Genomic DNA, 19,071 nt, shown 5'->3' with positions numbered 1-19,071 from the left:
CCTCTTCCAACACTGAACCTGGTACTTAAAAAAAACAGTTAATGACTACTCTTTCTAACCAAAGCCATATTACTATTCCAATTCTGTACAGGATTTTCAAGCACAGTCTGTTAAATGGCAAAAGTAGTTGTGGTAACACCCTGTCCTCTAAACCACCATTGTTTAGACATAGCTTTTACAGTTTGATTTTTTTTGAGACCCAAGACACAGTCAATGCCAAGTCAGAGAAAATTTTCTCTCCTCCATCAGTCATTTTGTGCAACTTAGCAGTTCCTTAGATCTTTATTAAATGCAAGAGAAGTTGTATGGGCTTACATGTGCATAGGGAGAAGCAGCATTTACAAACAGTGCTTTACTGCAAAGATTTTACTTTTTTCCATAAGTAATTTAAGGCATAAATCTAAGGCTGCAAACTGAAGCGTTAAGAGTATCCAGCATCCCCAAACCTCCCATCACTTCTGCACTCCAGCTTTCAGAACATAGGCTTGTGTGCCTTACAAAGGAGTGAGTAGGCAGTATATTAGTGACTAAAGTGTTACTTAGACTCTGTTAAATTTAATATAAAACAAACCCACTTAGAACAAATAAACAAGATAGTGCTCTATTTGCTATACTGTAGAAAATAGTTAAAACAAAATGAATCAAGTTAATACAATCTTTCCACAGTAATTAATCTGCTCTGTGCCACCAGATACTTATGCGTGAACTCTTCAGATTGAGATGGGAAACACTACCCCTGTGGAACAGCCCTAATGTGATGCTGTAGGCTAACAAACATTCATGAACAAAACAAGTGCCTACTTGCTTACTGTGCTAATGCAAACAGCAGCAGCAGCATATACATGCCCTACATAGTGTGCAAGTTTTGCTCTCAGACTTCTCAACTAACATACCCATGAAACATTCCAGGCTTATGCATGAGGACCCTGATGATCAGATCAAAATTTTTAGAGCACTACCTGTTTGGGTTTTTTTGACAGTTACTCAGCTTTTCATATGACTAAAAAAACCCAACACGAGACAGTAGTACCTAGTGTGGGAGATACAAGAAGTGAAATGATACTACAAACAAGGTATCTCTTGATAGCACCAAAGCATCTCTTCCTTTCAGCATTCATGCTGTAGTCCCAGGTTTTGGTCTGAGAGCCATTTGAGTCCTGCAAGATTTTTGCCAATCTATCAGTTGCAGCTGAAAGATCTTATTTTTTGAAGGAAGAGAACATTTTAAAGTAGTTTCATCTGAGATCAAGGTCACAGAACCTACATTGTCTTGTAATATTTAATCAGAACACCACAACATTAAACAATTGATAACCAGCATCTAATTTTACAGATGCTTATTCTGAATGGGTTTTCTGACTATATTTTGTTAACAATGAAGAATACTAAAACCAGATGTTGCCTTGTGGCCTGCTAAAGAACAACATCACTGTAGCTCCTTTATACTGCTGCTTGATGTCCACAGTATTGAGCTGTCTCATAGCTACTTTTGTGTAGACAGCCCTTCCCCTCTTTAGTGATTTCACACTTAGCAAGTTCAGACTGTCCCTCTCCCAGACAGTGGTTAGCTTCTCATCTTTACTGTGCATCTTATTCAGTTAAGGACTTGATTAAGTTTAATGCCATTATTCATTTTGAATTCTGTAAACTCAGAAGACAACAATTCCCTAATAAGCCTTAAGATACCTAGCACCTCTACAACCCATTTCAGGAGCTGTAGAGCTGGAAGAGTTAATCAAAAGCACCTTTAGAACACCTTGGAGCAACAAAAGCTGCATCAGGACCTCCAACAGTTGCCAGAGGCTGGCATTGTTTAATTACAATGAGACTATCATAGTATTTTTAAAAAAAGCTCTCCGGTTAAAAAAAAAACAACAAACAAACTACAATTGCTCACAGATTAGAGTTCTAAAGGCTTTGAGTAAAAAAAAAAATTGTGAAACTACAAATATTTATGAAACTACATTAACGCATAAGACCAAGTTAGAATGCTTTTCACAATAACAGTACTATGATTAAAGGTGCTCCAGCACTCTGCTTCATAAGGAGCTTCACTACACAGCATGTCCATCACATCCAGTGCGTTGTACATGATCATAAGCCACTAGGATTTCTCAGTGTTAATCTGCATTTGATGCCCCAAATCTCATGGTTCTTTTTGCTGCCAATAGTTGGCCTTGCAATACTTGTAAAATGGGAACAATTGATCTTCATGTCAGGAAGCGCTTCCTTGAGGAGCTGTAGGGAGCTATCAGTCACTATTCCAAATACCTGAAGAGTCTTTAATGTTGGAATTTCACCAAGTTCTCTAGAAAGAGAAAAATACTAAATTAGTTGTGAACCTGAAAACTTTTTTTTTTTTACAGAAAGTACTCAAAACTAGATAACTGCATTACTTCCAATTTTTTTTAAAGTAAGGTAACAAGCTAAATTCCCCCTCCTACTTTTTAAAATCACCTACTTAACTGAAATTAGTTCTCTGTACTGATAATTCAGGAAACCAGTTCAATAAATTGCTTCTTGCTGTTCTCCCTCTCAGAGTGAAAATAAATTTGTTCCTTGCCTTTAATTTCCCTGGATTTAGTATTTAGAACAAGTGGAAGGAATTGCCCCAAATGAAGTTTCAGGATGTGGCTCAGAGGACAGAAGCCCCTGGATACTCTCAGGCTCCAATGTGTTACAATGTTTTGAAAACTACCCAGCCTTGGCTTCTTCATTGCCTAGTCATCATGTGACCTGTTTTATCAAGTATCAGACAATGCCAAAGGCAAAGACACACAAGCTATCATCATGATGGCACACACTGCTACAGAAAAGATTCTTCAAGAGGCAAATTTTGATAGTCCTGGTCCTCTCACAACCTTTTCTTTGGTTGATCATTTTCCCAGGATTGATAGCCTTCCTCAGAGAATTAAGATGGATAGCTGTTACACTAATAAGAAGTAGAAAAACCCACAAGCAATAGCTTGAAGATGTGTTTCAGTGGCAACCAATAACTGATACAGGTACACACAAAAGCAAAGGAATATAAATAGATTAAGCTAGTCTAACCTTCCTTGCTGCATAATTGAAAGCCCAATATTGACATTGATACTGGTCACTGGCTGTACCTCTCAGTAATGAGTACCAGTAGTATAATGCCATTACTGGAAGACACACTGAGCAGCAAGTTCCATGAGCACAGACTGACATCACAAGGATTCTCTCAGATACCTTGGGTTCCAGTCTGGATTCTCAAAGGTACATGCAAGTAAGGTTATTTTATCTCAGTTCCTCATTTCTAACTCCTTACACCAGAGTAAGTTTTTCAAAACAGTACTTGCCATTCTAAACCTAAAATATAGCAAATTAAGTTATCTCACCCTCTGTGCAAACAGCAAACCAAAGCCACGTTGAGATTACTTACACTAAGGCTGCAGGTGATATCTGGTAACATCGGCTAAGACACAGATGTTGTAGAAAGATGAGCTGGTGAAAATACTGAAAGCACTCAGGCTTCAACATCACACTGTCACTGTACACAAAAGCACATGAAGTAGAGGTTTAAGTAAAAAGCTGCAGTAAATGTGGTATTTCTAAAATTCAGAATGATAAATCCAATGAATATCACCTTTTTCTACCACTGCAGTATTTTTTTCTCAATATAGAAGTAACCCATTTCTAGTGTGTGTGTGTGTGTGTGTGTGGTGCAGAAGGGATTTTGGTTTTCACTGCAGGGGAAGTGAAGCAGAAACTTCTCTGCAGGCAGATATTCTTCAGCAGAACTCACGCTATGAAAAGACAACTACTTTACAATATTTTAGTTGACAAAGTCAAAGCAAACCTTTTTTTTTCAACAGTTCTATGGCCAAGCAACACATTTATATCAGAGCTGAACTAAACCCTCTCTACAATGCTAGGCTCAAATTGTATGCATCTAAATGCTTCCTTCCACTCTACCCATCAACTACCATCACTTGTTAATTAAAAAATCCTGTATGTATATAACATAGATGCACAGATAAGAAATCTTCAAGTTCATTAGAAGTTCCAGATTGTATCACGCCAGATAGCAAATCTGTTGTATGTTTATCATAGAAAGTATTTTCTGGTTGTGCAGTGCTACACAATTACTGCTATATAAATTATTGCACTGCAATAGAATTGGCAATCCCCCGAACCATAAGGATTTAAGGACTAGCTGCACAGGTCTTCTTACCTTAGATCTAAATGGACGAGCAAAGGACATCTTTCCACCAGTGTTTTGACGTCTGAAAAAAAGTCACACAGACTCAGTCCACGTTTCAGCAACAAGACAAATGTGCTTTGTACATCCTACTCACTTCCAGATACTCTAATCTGTAGCTTCTCTACAAGAACCCCAAAATCAAAACACAACTTTTTGTGAACAAGATACACACTTAATGCAGACTATATGCTATAAGTCTATTAACATACCTTTCAGGGACTTTTTTTAAATCTCAGCAAAACAGATCCATTTAGTCCGAAGTGTTCCTAGAAGTAAACTGCACCAGCAACTTAGCAAGTGAATAATTCAAATGATACTGGTGTAGAAATCTACACAATATGGTGTAGACACAATATTGGTGAGTTGCCTGAAATTCTTACATGTAGTCAGAATCACAGAATCTTAGGGGTTGGAAGGGACCTTGAAAGATCATCTAGTCCAACCCCCCTGCCAGAGCAGGATCACCCAGAGCACATCACACAGGAACGTGTCCAGGTGGGTTTTGAATGTCTCCAGTGAAGGAGACTCCACAACCTCTCTGGGCAGCCAGTTCCAGTGCTCTGTCACTCTCACAGTAAAGAAGTTTTTTTCCAGTGATTACGTGGAACCTCCTATGTTCCCGTTTGCACCCATTGCCCCTTGTCCTATCACTGGACATCACTGAAAAAAGCCTGGCTCCATCTTCCTGACACTCACCCTTAACATATTTGTAAACATTGATGAGGTCGCCCCTCAGTCTCCTCTTCTCCAAGCTCAAGAGACCAAGCTCCCTTAGCCTTTCCTCCAAAATTTTTCCACACATCAAATACCCTTTCAGAGCAAGTTCTTCAGCCATCTCCATTTTTACCCAGAGAAAGTTCTTTCCTTGTAACAGAAAGTTACAGTTTTTACCATTTAAACTGTAAATTCCTGAGACCATGTTGTCATTGTCTGCTAACAGCACAGTCACCTGTGGCTCAAGTGTCACCACTATATTACCAATATGGTAATCGACATGCAAGAGAACATTGGTATTTCAGAACTCATGCAAAAACTAAAGAAAACAATAGCTAGATTATGATGATCAATGAGCTATTCAAATTTTACAGCTTATAAATTTAACTGAAATAGTTAAATTACTCATAGAAACTGTTTTGCAAAGAGATTGTCTGTAATGGTCAGATCACCAGACGGCCGATTCCTCATTTGGAGGGGATTATGTAGCATGTTTACTTAGGGTTTTGGGCTGAGCTAAAAAGATGACTGGTGCATTTCCCCACAAGGGAATGCACGCCAAGGTCTGTGTGACGTTTAAATAGAAGTCACAGCCTATGTGTCACCTACCTGCTTGTCAGCCAATCCCCTACTATCACAGTTGCTCATGAAGAAAACTAACTTCTCTTTACCACCAAAGCCATTTCAACCTTTATCTATGCTCTCGTTCATTTTATTGTGCCCTCTCCCCAAATACAGATTTCCCTGCACTTTTATTAGCCTGTAACTTTATCCAACTTTCCCTCCTAGAACCATTAGAAAGTAAACAGTTAATGTTGATTACCGAGATTATTTGCCTTCCACATTAACTGCTATGTGTACAAAATCATGTCAGGCTGAAACTCAAATAGTTACTATGACTGCCCTCTTTCAGACAATGCCTTCAGCAGCCACAATACCAGAAGAGAATTAAGGACAGTATTTCTAAGGCTGATTCAAAGTGGAGCGTGGGGTGTCCACTGCATCCTGCTTCCAGCACTTAATTCAGAAATAACGGCTATACCTTTCAACTGAAATGAGCTTTCATCTGACTAATTTTAAATTCAGAAATCATCTCAACCCTCATGGCTACGCCAGAGGTATGAGAAAGATCCTTTGATATCAAGAAAACTGAACTATACAGAGCACAAGATCAGCGCTGGTGCATGATTTTTCTATGCAGACAGCATACACCACCAGAAGAAAATACAAAGCCTGCTGCTACAGTGATAAAGATTTGTCATACTGCTATTTACCTGGTATTTGTAGATTCTGTCTGTATCCACTTAAATTTAATTGGGTTACTTTTGATGTAATATGACTGACTGCTGCTTTGACATGAGTGGCTGTGAAGTCACACCAGGACAAGTTCAGCTCCTCCAACCTACACAAAAATGAAGGAAGAATTGTCTAGAAGAAAGACTGAAATACAGTTTCATTTCTGATACTAGCTATTACAGTTGATACTTCTGAGGCAAAAATTTGTAGCACACCTACTACCAAATGCCCATATTCGTGACTGCAGATTTCACTATGACAATAACTCAGCACTGGAGCAGGTTGCCCAGTGAGGCTGTGGAATCTGTCTTTCAAGGTTTTCAAGATCCAACCAGAGAAAGTCTTCATGAACCTGGCCAGTGCTGAATTTAGACCCTGCTCTAGACAAAGGGCTGAAGTGGCTTCCCAAGGCCACTTCTGACTGGAATGATTCAATAATATCTTAGGAAGTGAATTGGTTCTCTCTGAAGACTGACACAGGGAGACACTGTTTCACATCTTGCTCCTGGGTTTCTGACCTGAATCTGTTACTACTGAACAGATGTTCACAGTGAGAGGAAAAAAGACAATCTATTATTAGGATTGGTCAGATGACCAATTGATCCTAATTAGCATAAAATACTTCATCATTTTATATAAGCATTTACCATGCTGTGACCTTAACTCTCTTTACATGCTTGATTACTTATAGTCTATCATCATTCAGGGCTGGGACAAAGTAATTGTCTTGTGTGCAGATGCTTAGATGTAACCAGAGGACAAGGACTTGTGAACAGCACAATGAGAGCCATTTAGCTGGCAGTCCCTATGTACATGAAAAAACAGTTAAACTGCCACTAGCACTCCTAGGATCAGGTTTGCCATCTGCTGTTCATTATTCACTGTACAGTCTGCCATTCTCTGAAGAGCTCATGATCCAAGTAATCAGACCAAGCAACACAAATCATTATCTACCCATGAAAAAAAATTAGGGCTTTGGCTGTCCACTAACTTGTGGTCTGATTAAAAACACGTTTTTTCAGAAGTAAAGATTAAGGAGATTGTCCAGCATCTCACAGGAAGCCAGAAGAAAGATCAGGATATAATCCCAGACTGACTTGGGTTCAGTTTAGTGACTTCCTGCCAGCAGATGGTTTAATCACTGGAGATGCCAATCTGAACACAGTGCTGCAAAAAGCAGAACGTTATGGAAGAATTATTCTATCGTGTATGGAAAGCACAATGTTTTCTGACACTCATACTGTACTCCGATTGCTAACGGTGCTGTGGGACTCTTTAGTTTCAAAAGACACTTCCACTTCGTGAGGATCACACAGTGCTTTCATTAATATAATCAAAGGAACATAACTTAGTGTTACCTACCAACGACATTTCCTTTAAGAATGATTAAGGAAACTCCTTAAAAACTACAAAATATGTCTTCACTATTAAAGAAGAAAACAGCTTGATAGAAAGAAACAGACTACTCTGCTAATAATCAACTATTAGGCATTTAAGAACAGAAACAGGCTGAGAAAAAGATACTAGCGTTAAGTACAACTAGGATGCCTATGAGAAAAGGAAAAATTCCTTTTCCTTAGCAATAGCAGCAAGCAGGAATAGCAAGAATTATTTTTGTCTTACAAAGAACAGCTGCTCAACATCAGCTCCAAGGCTTCTGCAGAAAATCCTGAGCACCCACAGAGATTTAGTCGAATCAAACTGGGATTCTTAGCAATGCTCCTGTAGAGAAGAGAAAAGCCTGATAAAATATGAATGTTGGAACATTGTTTGCATTGCTAGGATTGCATTACTATTTTTAAGAGCCAAGATCCTGGGCACAGAATTATTTATTAAACATGCAGCAATGCATCTTTAGTAAACTGACCAGCCTAAAAGTCACTAAAGATTCCAGCTCTATACTTGCTGTACCATGACACAACTCTGAAAGGGACATGTTCCTATTTAACTGACATTCCTGACAAATCTCCATTTTTATAAACTGCAGAGTTTAAAAGCAAACTATTTTTGCCATTAAACACAAACATGGCTTATTAGAGATGACTATACCTCTACGAAAGACAAAGGAATCATCCCATTTCTCCAAGTCACCCTGCAAGATGAGGAGTAATTCCAGAATATAACCCACGCCCAAATACTATCCCCCAAATGCATTTTTTTGCAAGGACTACAGCAGATACGCAGTTGGCAAAACCTGGAAAAACCCTTACACCCAGTATTGAGATCTGGACACAAGGCAATAAAATGCCATCATTTGTGCCTAATTAGTACCTGAATTTCAGATACTTTTACATCTATCAAAAGCCAAACTATATTGGGTTGTTTTTTTTTTTTTTCCCTCTGGCATGAGGAATGCATTAGAAAAGCTCAAAAGTAGAAAGCAGGACACCCAGTGTCTCTGCCATCTGACCTCTAGTCCCTGGCACCTCCACAATCACCTGATGTGTTTGAACAGGTTGACTGTACCCCTTAGCGTCTTTCCGTTTTAACCAGACAACAGCTCATCTGCTTCACAGAATCTAATTTTCCAGATACTCACAGTGAAGTTCAACACAGAAGTGAGAAATTGTGCAAAAGCATGACAAGCATCTGGTGGGAGACCCCTTAAACCAGAAAAGAAGCTGTATGTCAAACACAAAGTTCTCTTGGGAGCACAGAAATGGGAAAACAGAAGTAGCTCTGTTGTACAGCTTGGGTGTGGGAACAGCCAATGGACATATAAACCCTAGAGAGATTAAGTGGTTTCTCCAGGCTCCTCCTACTATGGGGAATGAAAAGGCACCAAGAGCATTTCATCCTAGCTTAATCTCTTGGAGGACAGAGAGGAAAGAGGCAGCTCATCTAGCCTGCCCAGCTAGCTCTGTTAGGTGCCTAAAAACTAGCCATTTCAAACAACTCACACAATGAACAACTCTCAACTGCACTCTTTCACTAGCCTGCACAAAATGACAGTATCGAACAGAAGGTATTTACTGAATATTGCAAAAAATGTTACTCACCTGATAATGTCATCAGAAAGAACTAGTCCCTCTAGGCTGAGGTTCTGCAGCCTTTCACACAGACAAAGAATACTCTGGAGATCGGCAACAGACACTGTGCAGTTTGACAAATCCATATGTTGCACTCTCAGAGGTCTAAAAAAGGCAAAAGACAGGTTACTAAAATTACATTTTTGTAAAATTACATTTGTAGAGACCTGCTCTACAAAGTCCTGATACTATAAATACACTCTGTGCAGTAAAACCGTGCAAACCTTGCAGAAAATAGTTATGCTATTGTATTCAGCTACACATTGGACATCCTACTTAAGCTCAGGTCTACTGCTAAGCTACTAGCCAAAACTAGAGAAAACTCCAAGGCATTTACAGGATTTGTCTTAACAGTTGAAAGTCTGTCCTGCTGGAGTTTAATCGGTTTTTTTGAGCTTGCCATGTAAAAATGCTGGAGATACTGATGCCTCTTGGTTCTATAAGATATATAAACTGCAATGGTGCTTCATACTTTCAAAAATCTTAGTAACTTTGATACATGCCTAACCATTGATCAGCTCTTCCACATTACAGAGACAGCACAAATGCTACTACTGGTAAGAGACCTTAAAACGATAAATACAGAGAGAAACCGTGAATATTTGAGATGTGGTTTCAGGATCCAGAACATGCAGAAAAAAGCCTTACTTGCTTGTTTTAAACAATGGATTCCCAACACACGATCTTGGGCAGCGGAATACAGTAACACCTGCAGGCAGCAACTGTCCAATCACTCCTGGTAGCAGATTTTTACCAGTCAGATCAAGAGTCTGCCAGAGAGATTCATCAAACCTGAGACACAGAATTTTACCCGTTAGTGAGTTAGAAAAGGTCATAACTATGAGTATAAGCACAGAAAGCTTTCAGTGTCACAAAAGATGGAGAGGAGGGAAACCTATTTAATAGAATTTACTAATGTTAAAATACGTGAGCCACCTTTTGATTACACATACACAGAACCCACATACAGCCTAAACTGAATTGTACATGATTAAAGAAGATGAGAAAGAGGTCATTTAACAGTCCACAGAAGCAAACATTTTCTTAGTAATACTTACGAAAGACGATGCCATCGCTTACAAATCAGGGAAACTCTGAGCAAGTCACTTAGGGGCAAATAGGAAAAGATTGCCAAAAGCAATTCATCTGGAAGTGCATCCCATGAAACACCTTTAGGGAAAGAGCAAATGTATTCTAGGTAAGGCTGGTTCATTTTTGCCTACTGATCAGGTGCCTTGTTTGGCTTGTTAAAACACCTCTACAGCCTCTCCCTCTAAGCTATACAGGTGACAGCCCAATACTCATCCCCCTTTCAGCTCTTTGTTATCAGAAGATAACTACCAAATATTACTGTCATGTCTTTATTTTGCATTCTGCAGTCTCTGGAAACTGTAAATACATTTTGATACTAGGGAAAGGAACCCAGCATCCTCCAATCCCTTCTTCAAGTCCTTCAGGTCTTCAGGTTGCAGGCCTGCTCTTTCCCTGCCAGTCCCTTTCCAGCACAGGAGCCTTAACCCCTTAGTTGTATCTTCCCTGCAGCTGAACTGGCAGGGTCCCTTCCACTACGCACAGCTTAGCTCCAACAGAGGAACAGATGCTGCCTTTTTGGCATACCTCAGCCTGCACTGCAAGAGAGGTGGATTTGAGCCCCTTTGGTCTCGAGGGACAAGTATCTCACTTCTTAGATGCTTAAGTAAAAAAGAAATTAAATTAAAATTAAAAATTCAAGCTCCTCAGGCTTCAAAATCACACTGGGGAGAAAACCACCAATAATCCATATTCATCTGGCAGCCACAGCTGTATTTGGTGAGGAGCCTGGCCCTGCTTGGAATGTGGTGAAACATCTCCTGGAACGGGTCCATGGACAGAGCAACAGATGCCCCTCGGGGCCAAGGTGCCACCCAAGTCCCAGGCAGCAGGAGCAGACAGACTGGGACACACAGCACAAACCCTCAACACACACAGAGGGGATGGCAGGAGCCATCCATGGCTTACACAGGCCACAGTTCTGGAGCCAGACATACCACTTCTACTTAAAGGCTTACATGGAACAGCATGTACCAGCCACCAGGTCTGCAAACCGTATTATGGTGGGAAAGAGCAATAAAGCAAAGAATAAAGTACTAATGACTTCTGATGCCTACTCTACTGAAGGGTGAACAAGACCTGCACCAGGGTGACAAATACCTGACTCCACCTCTCGGAGCAGCCGAGGCCGGCGCACTATGAAAAAGTCCTTCTCCTTCTCCTTCACCTTCTGCCGCTTCTGGGGAGGGCAGGACGATGGCACCAGCAGGTCCTGCGGTGTGTTCTCATTGCCCAGCTTGTCCTTCTTAAGGACAGACACTCCCATGCCAGAGAGAAACTCCGAGGTCTTGCTGGAGTCCCAGTCCCAGGTGAAACTGGTGGAAACATTGCTGCTGGAGGACGGGATCTCCTGGAGGTGTTTCCTGCAGACACAGCAAAACCCACAGGCTCTGGGGGGACCGCCAGACCGACGCCCGTCACAGGGGGGGGATCCTCGCACAGAAGCCTCTCACAGTCACACACAAGCCACGTCCCCACGCAAAGCAGCCACTGGAACCAAAACTGTGGGCGCTGCAGGTACCGGCAGCGGCCCCGGCGGAGACGTGTGCTCAGGCAGGCCGACCGGCACGAACCGGGGCAAGGCGCCCCACGGCCCCGGAGGGGGCGAGGGGCCGAGCGGAGGGGCTGCGGGAAGGGCGGCCGGGGAGCGGCGCCAGGGGACGGGACGGGACGGGACGGGGCGGCCCCGGGCCCGGCCCCCGCTGCAGCCCCGCTCCGCTCCCGGGGCCCGGCCCCCGCTGCAGCCCCGCTCCGCTCCCCGGGCCCCGCTCCGCTCCGCTCCCCGGGCCCGGCCCCCGCAAACCCGGCACGGCGGCGGGAGGGCGGGAAAGCCGCGGGCGCCCGCGCGGGAGGGCCGTTGGGCACCTGGGCGCGCGCGGGACCGGCTCGCGCGGCAGCCCCGCACGGGATGGAGGGAGGCGGGAGGGAAACGCACCCCCCGCCCGCCCCGGAGCCTCCGCGCTGCCCGCCCGCCCCGCGGGGCTCCCTGCCGCCCCACCGCCGCAGACTTCCGCGCCGCTGCCAGCCGGGCGCCCCGGGGACCCCCCATCCCCCCCCGCACCTCCTCCCCACCCCGAGCACCGGGAGGGGGAGGGGGAGGGGGGGGGGGGCCCGCAAGAACCCGCGCGCGCTCCCGCCGCCCCACGCGCCGCTCCCCGCTCCCCTCCACCCCCCCCCCCCGCGGGGGCTCGCGCACAGCCCCGGCGCCACGCGGCTCCCTCTCCCGCCCCAGCGGCGGGGCCGGCGCCTGGGGCGGCGCACGCCCCCCCCCCCCCCGCCCCCGGTACCTGTGCATGGCGGCGGGGGCACCGGCGGGACCTCCGCGCCCGCCCCGCCCGCGCTTTTCTCCGCTCCGCGCCGTCCCGCCGCGCGCGCGCGGGGTAGCCCGGGCCGGCCGGAAGCCGCTTGGCGCCCGCCGCAAAGCCTGTCGGGAGTTGTAGTTCGGAGGCCGCCCCCCCCGCCCCGGAGGGCCGTACCCAGAGGGCCTTGCGCCCGCCGGCCGGGCGGGGCGGGGCGGGGCGGGCGGCGAGGGGCCGATGTCGGCGCTGGCGGCTCCGGGCGCCCTGACGCGGAAGGAGCCGGGCGCGGCCGCCGCTGCCTGCGTGGCGATCTGAGCCCTCGCGTGGAGGCAGGATGGCGGGCGGCGGCGCCCCGTGAGGGACGGGCTGCCGAGCAGGGGGCTCCGCATGCGGTGAGGGAGCGGCGCGGCGCGGCCCGGCAGGCGGGCGTGCGGGCCCCGGGGCGGGCGGGAGGAGGAGGAGGAGGAGGAGGAGGAGGAGGAGGAGGAGGGGGTCTGGGCGAGGCGGAGCGGCTCGGAGCGCGGCGGGCAGAGAGGGGGGGGGGTGCCGCGCCGAGTCACGGCGGCGGGGGCCGGGGGCGAGCCGGGTGGCACCGAGCCGGGTGGCACCGAGGAGGGCACCACCGAGCCGGGCACCGAGCCGGGCACCGAGCCGGGCACCACCGAGCCGGGCACCGAGCCGGGCACCACCGAGCCGGGCAGCGAGGCGGGCGCCGAGGCGGGCGCGGCTCTGTGGGCAGGGGAGGGTGCAGCCGCGTCCGCTCCCCCCGCAGCGCCCAGAGCGGGTGCGTGAGCCGGGCAGGAGCGGGAAGACACACCTCGGGCTCTGTCTGGCTGGGGAGGCTGGAGGCAGCGTTTGTGGGGGCGGCAGGACCCTGGCTGTTGGTTTTTCTGCGCCCAGCGACCCGTGTTTTCCTTCCTGCGGGGAGCTGCGCGTTTGCGGCCTGCGTGCTGGCGCGGGGTCCGCAGCCTCTGCGCGCCTCGCGGGCCGGCGGGTGTAGTCGTCAGCTGCCGTGTGCGGGGGCAGTAGCTGCTTTGCGAGACCAGGATCGTGCTGACAAGTGAAATTTTTACCGTGAAAGGTTTTCCTGCGTTTTGGAAACGCCATCACTGCGAAGGCCTGAAATTGAGGGACTGGCGGTGTGTTCTGGTCCTGCCCCTCGCCAGGCTGGTTTAAAGGCTGTCATCCTCTCACAGCGTGTTTCGGATTTATGCCGGGCTTTCTTTCAGCAGTGCAGCTCTTCCTGCTTTTTCTCCAAACTGCTCGTTTTGAAATGGGTGGGGGGTGGGAAAATAACCCTGGATACACTTACACCTCCCTGCTTATTCAGCCGCTTGCTTGTGAGTGCTGCCGTTTGTTTGCTGCCTGGCGATGGAGAGACCTGCCTGTGAGGCTGGAGATGGCAATGGAACGCATGGCAGACCATGCACAGCTCTTAACTCAGATCCAGACAATGATGTGACTCAAATTTGCATTCTTACAAATGTAAAAAAATAATTTTGGTCACTGTTTCCAGTTTTAACTGAGAGCTGTTGTTGAAAGATTATCTTAAGTGGATAATCAAATGAAAGCAAGGTGATTTTTTTTAGTTTTTAAAAAATAAGCTGTTTATATTTAACCTGTATAGCAGCCCCTGTGTTTTGTTGGGGTTTTTTTCAAGCTTTTTACTTTTCTGACTTATTTTAATTATAGGCCAACTGTATATGAGAGAATCAGCTGATATCTTACATTTGATTTTGTTTTGGTTCTGTTTCTCTGGGTGTTTTTACTGGGGAAGAATAGTCCTTGCAAAGGAAGCACAGCTGGTACAGTTGTGATTAAGAAGGCCAGTCCCATGTCAACTACTCTTCAGTATTTTCATAAAGAATTTCCATAATGAAATAATGAAATAATATGATTATTAAAACTAAGGAAGGCACAAAGCTAGGAGGTATTGCAGATCTTTTTGAGTGTGGTAGTGGAAATCAAAGTGCCTTGAAGATTCAGAAACCTGTTGAAGGGGAAAGGGTACAAATGACTAGAGTCTGTGCCTGTGTTTGAGCAGGAGCAATCAACTATGCAAATACAGGACAGAGAACAGTGTGGAGTCACAGAATCATAGAATGATTTGGGTCAGAAGGGACCTTAAACATCATCTAGTTCCAACCTCCCTGCATGGGCAGGGACACATTCCACTAGACCAGGTTGCTCTCCAGTCTGGCCTTGAACACTTCCAGGGATGGGGCAGCCACAGCTTCCTGGGCAACCTGTTCCAGTGTCTCACAGTAGAGAATTTCTTTCTAATGTCTAACCTAAATCTACCCTTTTCCAGTTTAAAGTGTCCTATCACTACACGCTCTTACAAAAAGCCCCCCCCCAGCTTTCCTGTAGCCCCTTCAGATACTGGAAGGCTGATATAAGGTCTCCATGGAGCCTTCTCTTCTCCAGGCTGAGTAACCCAAACTTTTGCAGCCTGTCTTCATAGGAGAGGTGCTCCAGCTCTCTGAACATCTTTATGGCCCTTCTCTGGACTTCCTCCACGGGCTCCATGACCTTCTTGTTCTGAGGGCTCCAGAGCTGGATGCAGTACTCCAGGTGGGGTCTCACAAGAGTGCAGTAGAGGGGGAGAATCACCTCCCTTGACCTGTTGGCCATGCATCTTTTGATGCAGCCCAGGAGACAGTGGCTTTCTGCGCTGCAGATGCACATTGCTGGCTCTCGTTGAGCTTCTTGTCAACCAACATCCCCGAGTCCTTCTCCTCAGGGGTGCTCTCAGTCCATTCTCCACCCAGCCTGTAATTGTGCTTGGGATTGCCCCAACTCATGCATAGGACCTTGCATTTGGCCTTGTTGAGCTTTATACATTTGGCATAGGCCCACTTCTCAAGTCTGTCAAGGTCCCTCTGGGTGGACTCCCTTCCCTCTGTAGTGTCAACCACACCACACACTTTGGTGTCATCAGCAAACTTGCTGAGGGTGCACTCAATCTGACTGTCCACGTTGCTGACAAAGATGTTAAGCAGCACTGGTCCCAGTACTGACCCCTGAGGAATGCTCTCGTTACTGGTCTTCATTTGAACATTGAGCCATTGATCACTTCTCCTTGAGTGTGACCATCCAGCCAGTTCCTTATCCCTTGAGTGGTCCATCAGTTAAATACATATCTCTCCAGTTTAGAGACCAGGATGTCATGTGGGATAGTGTCAAATGCTTTGCTCAGGTTCTCAATTACTCTCTCCTTGTCCACAGACAATGTGACCCCAGTATGAAAGGCCACCAAGTTTGTCAGGTGCAATTTGCCCTTGCTGAAACTATGTTGGCTGCCAGCAACCACCTCCACATTTTCTATGTGCCTTAGCAGAGCCTTCAGGAGGATCTTCTCCATAATCTTGGCAGGCATGGATGTGAGACTGGCCTGTAGTTTGCCACATCTTCCTTTTTTCCTTTTTTGAAAATGTGGGTTATGTTTCCCCTTTTCCAGTCTGTGCGTCTCCTGTTTCCTTCTGGAGAGGGCCCACATTTTCCCCAGTTGAAAAATTTTATCACTGATACCCTGGTAGAAACCTGCTAGCTTTCCTAACCCCATCCTTCACTGTGCAGGCAACTACTTTGTACTCCTCCCAGGCTGCCTGTCCTTTCTACCACTGCCTGTAGACTTTCTTTTTACATCTAAGTGTGTCCAGGAGCTCCTTGTTTATCCATGCTGGTCTTCTGGCATTCTTGTCTGCCTTCCTCTTTGGTGGGATGCGTTGCTTCTGGGCTTGGAGGAGGTGATCCTTGCATACTGACCAGCTTTCTTGGCCTGCTGTCCTCACCAGGGCTTTATTCCATGGTATCCTACTTCTTAGAGGGAAAGAATTTAGAGAGTATAATAACTGGCATATGTGGAGGGAGCATCGTGGAGGTTATATGTATACTTTTCAGTAAGGCATGTGAAGCAATCTGTACTCCTGGTTCAGGCCTTCTAAGTCATTAGCTGCAATACTGTGTGTCCAGTTTAAGATAGAAGGAGGTGGGTACACTGGGGAGAGTGAGGACAGCAATGAGAAGTCAGAAGAAAGTGTGGTGTAAGACTGACTGGGAAGGGCTGAAGTACCAGTTACATTGGTCTACAGAATTATCAGGTAAAATGCTTTCCTGCAAAGTCTGAAAAGACTAAAAATGTTGTGCAGTCTGATCTGAATTTTCTGATTAAAGGGGTGTAGGAGTCCATTTCAGTGAGACCAAGGTACTTCACAGGTGCGCTCTATTCTTGTTAGCCTTTCTTCAAGAATATAATAGTGGAATGTATTTACTAGATTTGATGCTGTATAGAAGCTCTAAGATAGTTTTTTCATTCTCTACTGTTGTATTTAGTAACTTGAGTATTTCTGTACCAGACAGAGCAGTCAGTTCATTTGTAATGTAGATGGTCATGAGTGCGGTTAGGCATGAGGTTTGCAAAGTAATTTAATACTGTTGGTAGGAGGGAGGCTTCAAGGGAATTAAGTGTGAACTGAGTTATTAGCTGGGTTGGTCTCTAGAGGATTTTGTTTCAGAATTTTGAAATGTGTATCCTATATGGGAACAAACTCTTCCATTCACAAAACTAAAAATGTACTGATTTTGTCTATGTCTAAAAAAACCCAAAGAAAATCCTAAGCCTACACAGGAGGCTCCTTGTCTTTTATTAGTTAAAATGCACTTCCAGTGCCAACGTTTCAGCTTTTCATCTTATTTGTATAAATCTGTAGCTGCTTTACTCTTCAGAAACAAAAGTATGCCAATTGATACTCTTCCTTTCAGAGTGATGAATTTTGTTACTTTTTGTCATTGTTTAGTGGGAGCATCTTCTAAGCAGCTGAAGATTGTGCAGTGCAAGAGAACTCTCCTGAAGTAGTTGGCTGATCTTGGGAGAACATTCTTAAGGGGTTAGGAATTTCAGCCAGCTGATACTAGGGAGCTGTGGTGCTAATGGTGAGAAGCCTGTCTAAATAAGGAACTTAACTTTTTTGGAGCTAACAAACAGATACAGAAGTAAATGCTGCTTAACACAGGAAGGCATAGCTGTTTAGCCTGCAGTAATACATTTTAATGTCTGATACAGAAAATTCTAGTAGTATGGGTCCCAAATATAGCAATCCCGTTAGACAGGATTTGTTCACAATACGAACTCCTATCAAGCATTGCATTTATCACCTGGATTTTTCCCACTTAAGCTATTTGTTATGAGAAATAGCTTTAAGTGGTTTCTGTCTAAAACTGTTTAACAGTATTTTGGAATATGTATATACAGTATTTCAAAACAACTTTACTTGTCATCAGTTGTGGTTATTTTTTGTGGGTTTTCTCATAAAAATTAGGCATTTCATTTTGTCTTTTGATATTAAAATAACAAGGTGAAGAACAGAAAAAAGTAGTTTATTTTGGTGACTGCAAAGTTGCTTTTGGCTCTGAAAGTGAGTTAAGTTGTGGTAGGACTATTTTAGGATATTCAGTGCACACTTATAATCTTTCTGCAGGTTCCCTGCAGTATTGACTGCAGCATCTTGTGCAAAAACTTCTTGCCTTCTGTTTTGATAGCAACATTTTGAGTGTGACTCGAGTAAAAAAATTGTATAGGAGTGACTAATGCAGGATATACTGTGTAATTGTTTTTGTTTCCGTAGCATAAGGTGTGGCTGTAATGAACACATAAAGCTATGTGTGTTAGATAGTACCGCCTTAAAAAGTCAATCTATAATATTTCTTATCCGTTCATTTTTTGGTGGAATTTGCTACTATGCTATCAATACTAAAAATTATTTTCTGAGAAAATAAGAACGGAGTGATAGAATAGGAAAGAACTTGCTTGGAATAAGTGATTGAGAAAGGTTAGACTGCTTGCATCATGACTCACAAATGATCTAACTAAAATGTAGTACAGGCAGATAGTAAGGGCATGCTTTGACCCAACAAAAATGCTAGTAATTTCAGAAACCCATTAGATTAAATGCGGAAGATAAAAAGAGCAAGGTAACTCAAGTTATTTTCAGAGTGTGGGGTGCTCAGTGTACAGCAGCTGACACGGAGTAAACAGGCTGCTTGCACTACTTGGAAATTAAACATGGAAGTAACAAAATGAGGTAAAACAAGTCCTTGTGGAAAAAACCCAAAGAATAATGATCCAGTGTGACTTCAAGGAAGTATTGGGATCACAAATTTTGAAATTTCTTAGTCAAAATAAGGCGATTTTCACTGCTTAGTGTGTTCATACATAACAGATCTGCTTAAGCAGAAAGATTAGTAAAGGAAATGTTCACTTTAACAAGTTATGAGGGATTTAAAAGTAAATTCAGGGAAATGTGAGTATTAACACTTATTTAAAATCTCGAAAGTTCCAGTGAAAAGTGAAAGCACTCAAAATACAACACTTGGGTAGTCATGCTAAGAAAAAATGTCTGTTAATCAGAGTGGT

At 44.8% G+C, this 19,071-nt stretch overlaps 2 protein-coding genes across 2 annotated transcripts in view; one reads left to right on the top strand and one right to left on the bottom strand.

Moving 5' to 3' along the window:
- Positions 1–263: 263 nt before the first annotated feature.
- On the bottom strand, positions 264–12,741 carry SKP2 (S-phase kinase associated protein 2). The gene is made up of 10 exons (XM_051643488.1): positions 12,645–12,741; positions 11,458–11,720; positions 10,326–10,437; positions 9,916–10,059; positions 9,238–9,372; positions 7,862–7,960; positions 6,217–6,344; positions 4,199–4,250; positions 3,407–3,514; positions 264–2,308 (listed from the first exon to the last, which is right to left on the bottom strand). The coding sequence occupies exons 1-10, from the start codon at positions 12,650–12,652 to the stop codon at positions 2,095–2,097; spliced, it is 1,263 nt and encodes a 420-aa protein (XP_051499448.1). The 5' UTR covers positions 12,653–12,741; the 3' UTR covers positions 264–2,094.
- A 140-nt stretch (positions 12,742–12,881) lies between these two features.
- LMBRD2 (LMBR1 domain containing 2) overlaps positions 12,882–19,071 on the top strand; it is a 34,513-nt gene continuing 28,323 nt past the window's right edge. The window contains exon 1 of the mRNA XM_051643484.1: positions 12,882–13,048. The gene's annotated coding sequence lies outside the window, so the exon portion shown is untranslated. The remainder of the gene's footprint in view (positions 13,049–19,071) is intronic.

This window comes from Apus apus, chromosome Z, assembly GCF_020740795.1.
Source record: "Apus apus isolate bApuApu2 chromosome Z, bApuApu2.pri.cur, whole genome shotgun sequence".
In the NCBI taxonomy this organism is placed as follows: Eukaryota; Metazoa; Chordata; class Aves; order Apodiformes; family Apodidae; genus Apus; species Apus apus.
Note: the sequence above shows the minus strand (reverse complement) of the source record. Positions and strands in the feature narration are given on the sequence as shown.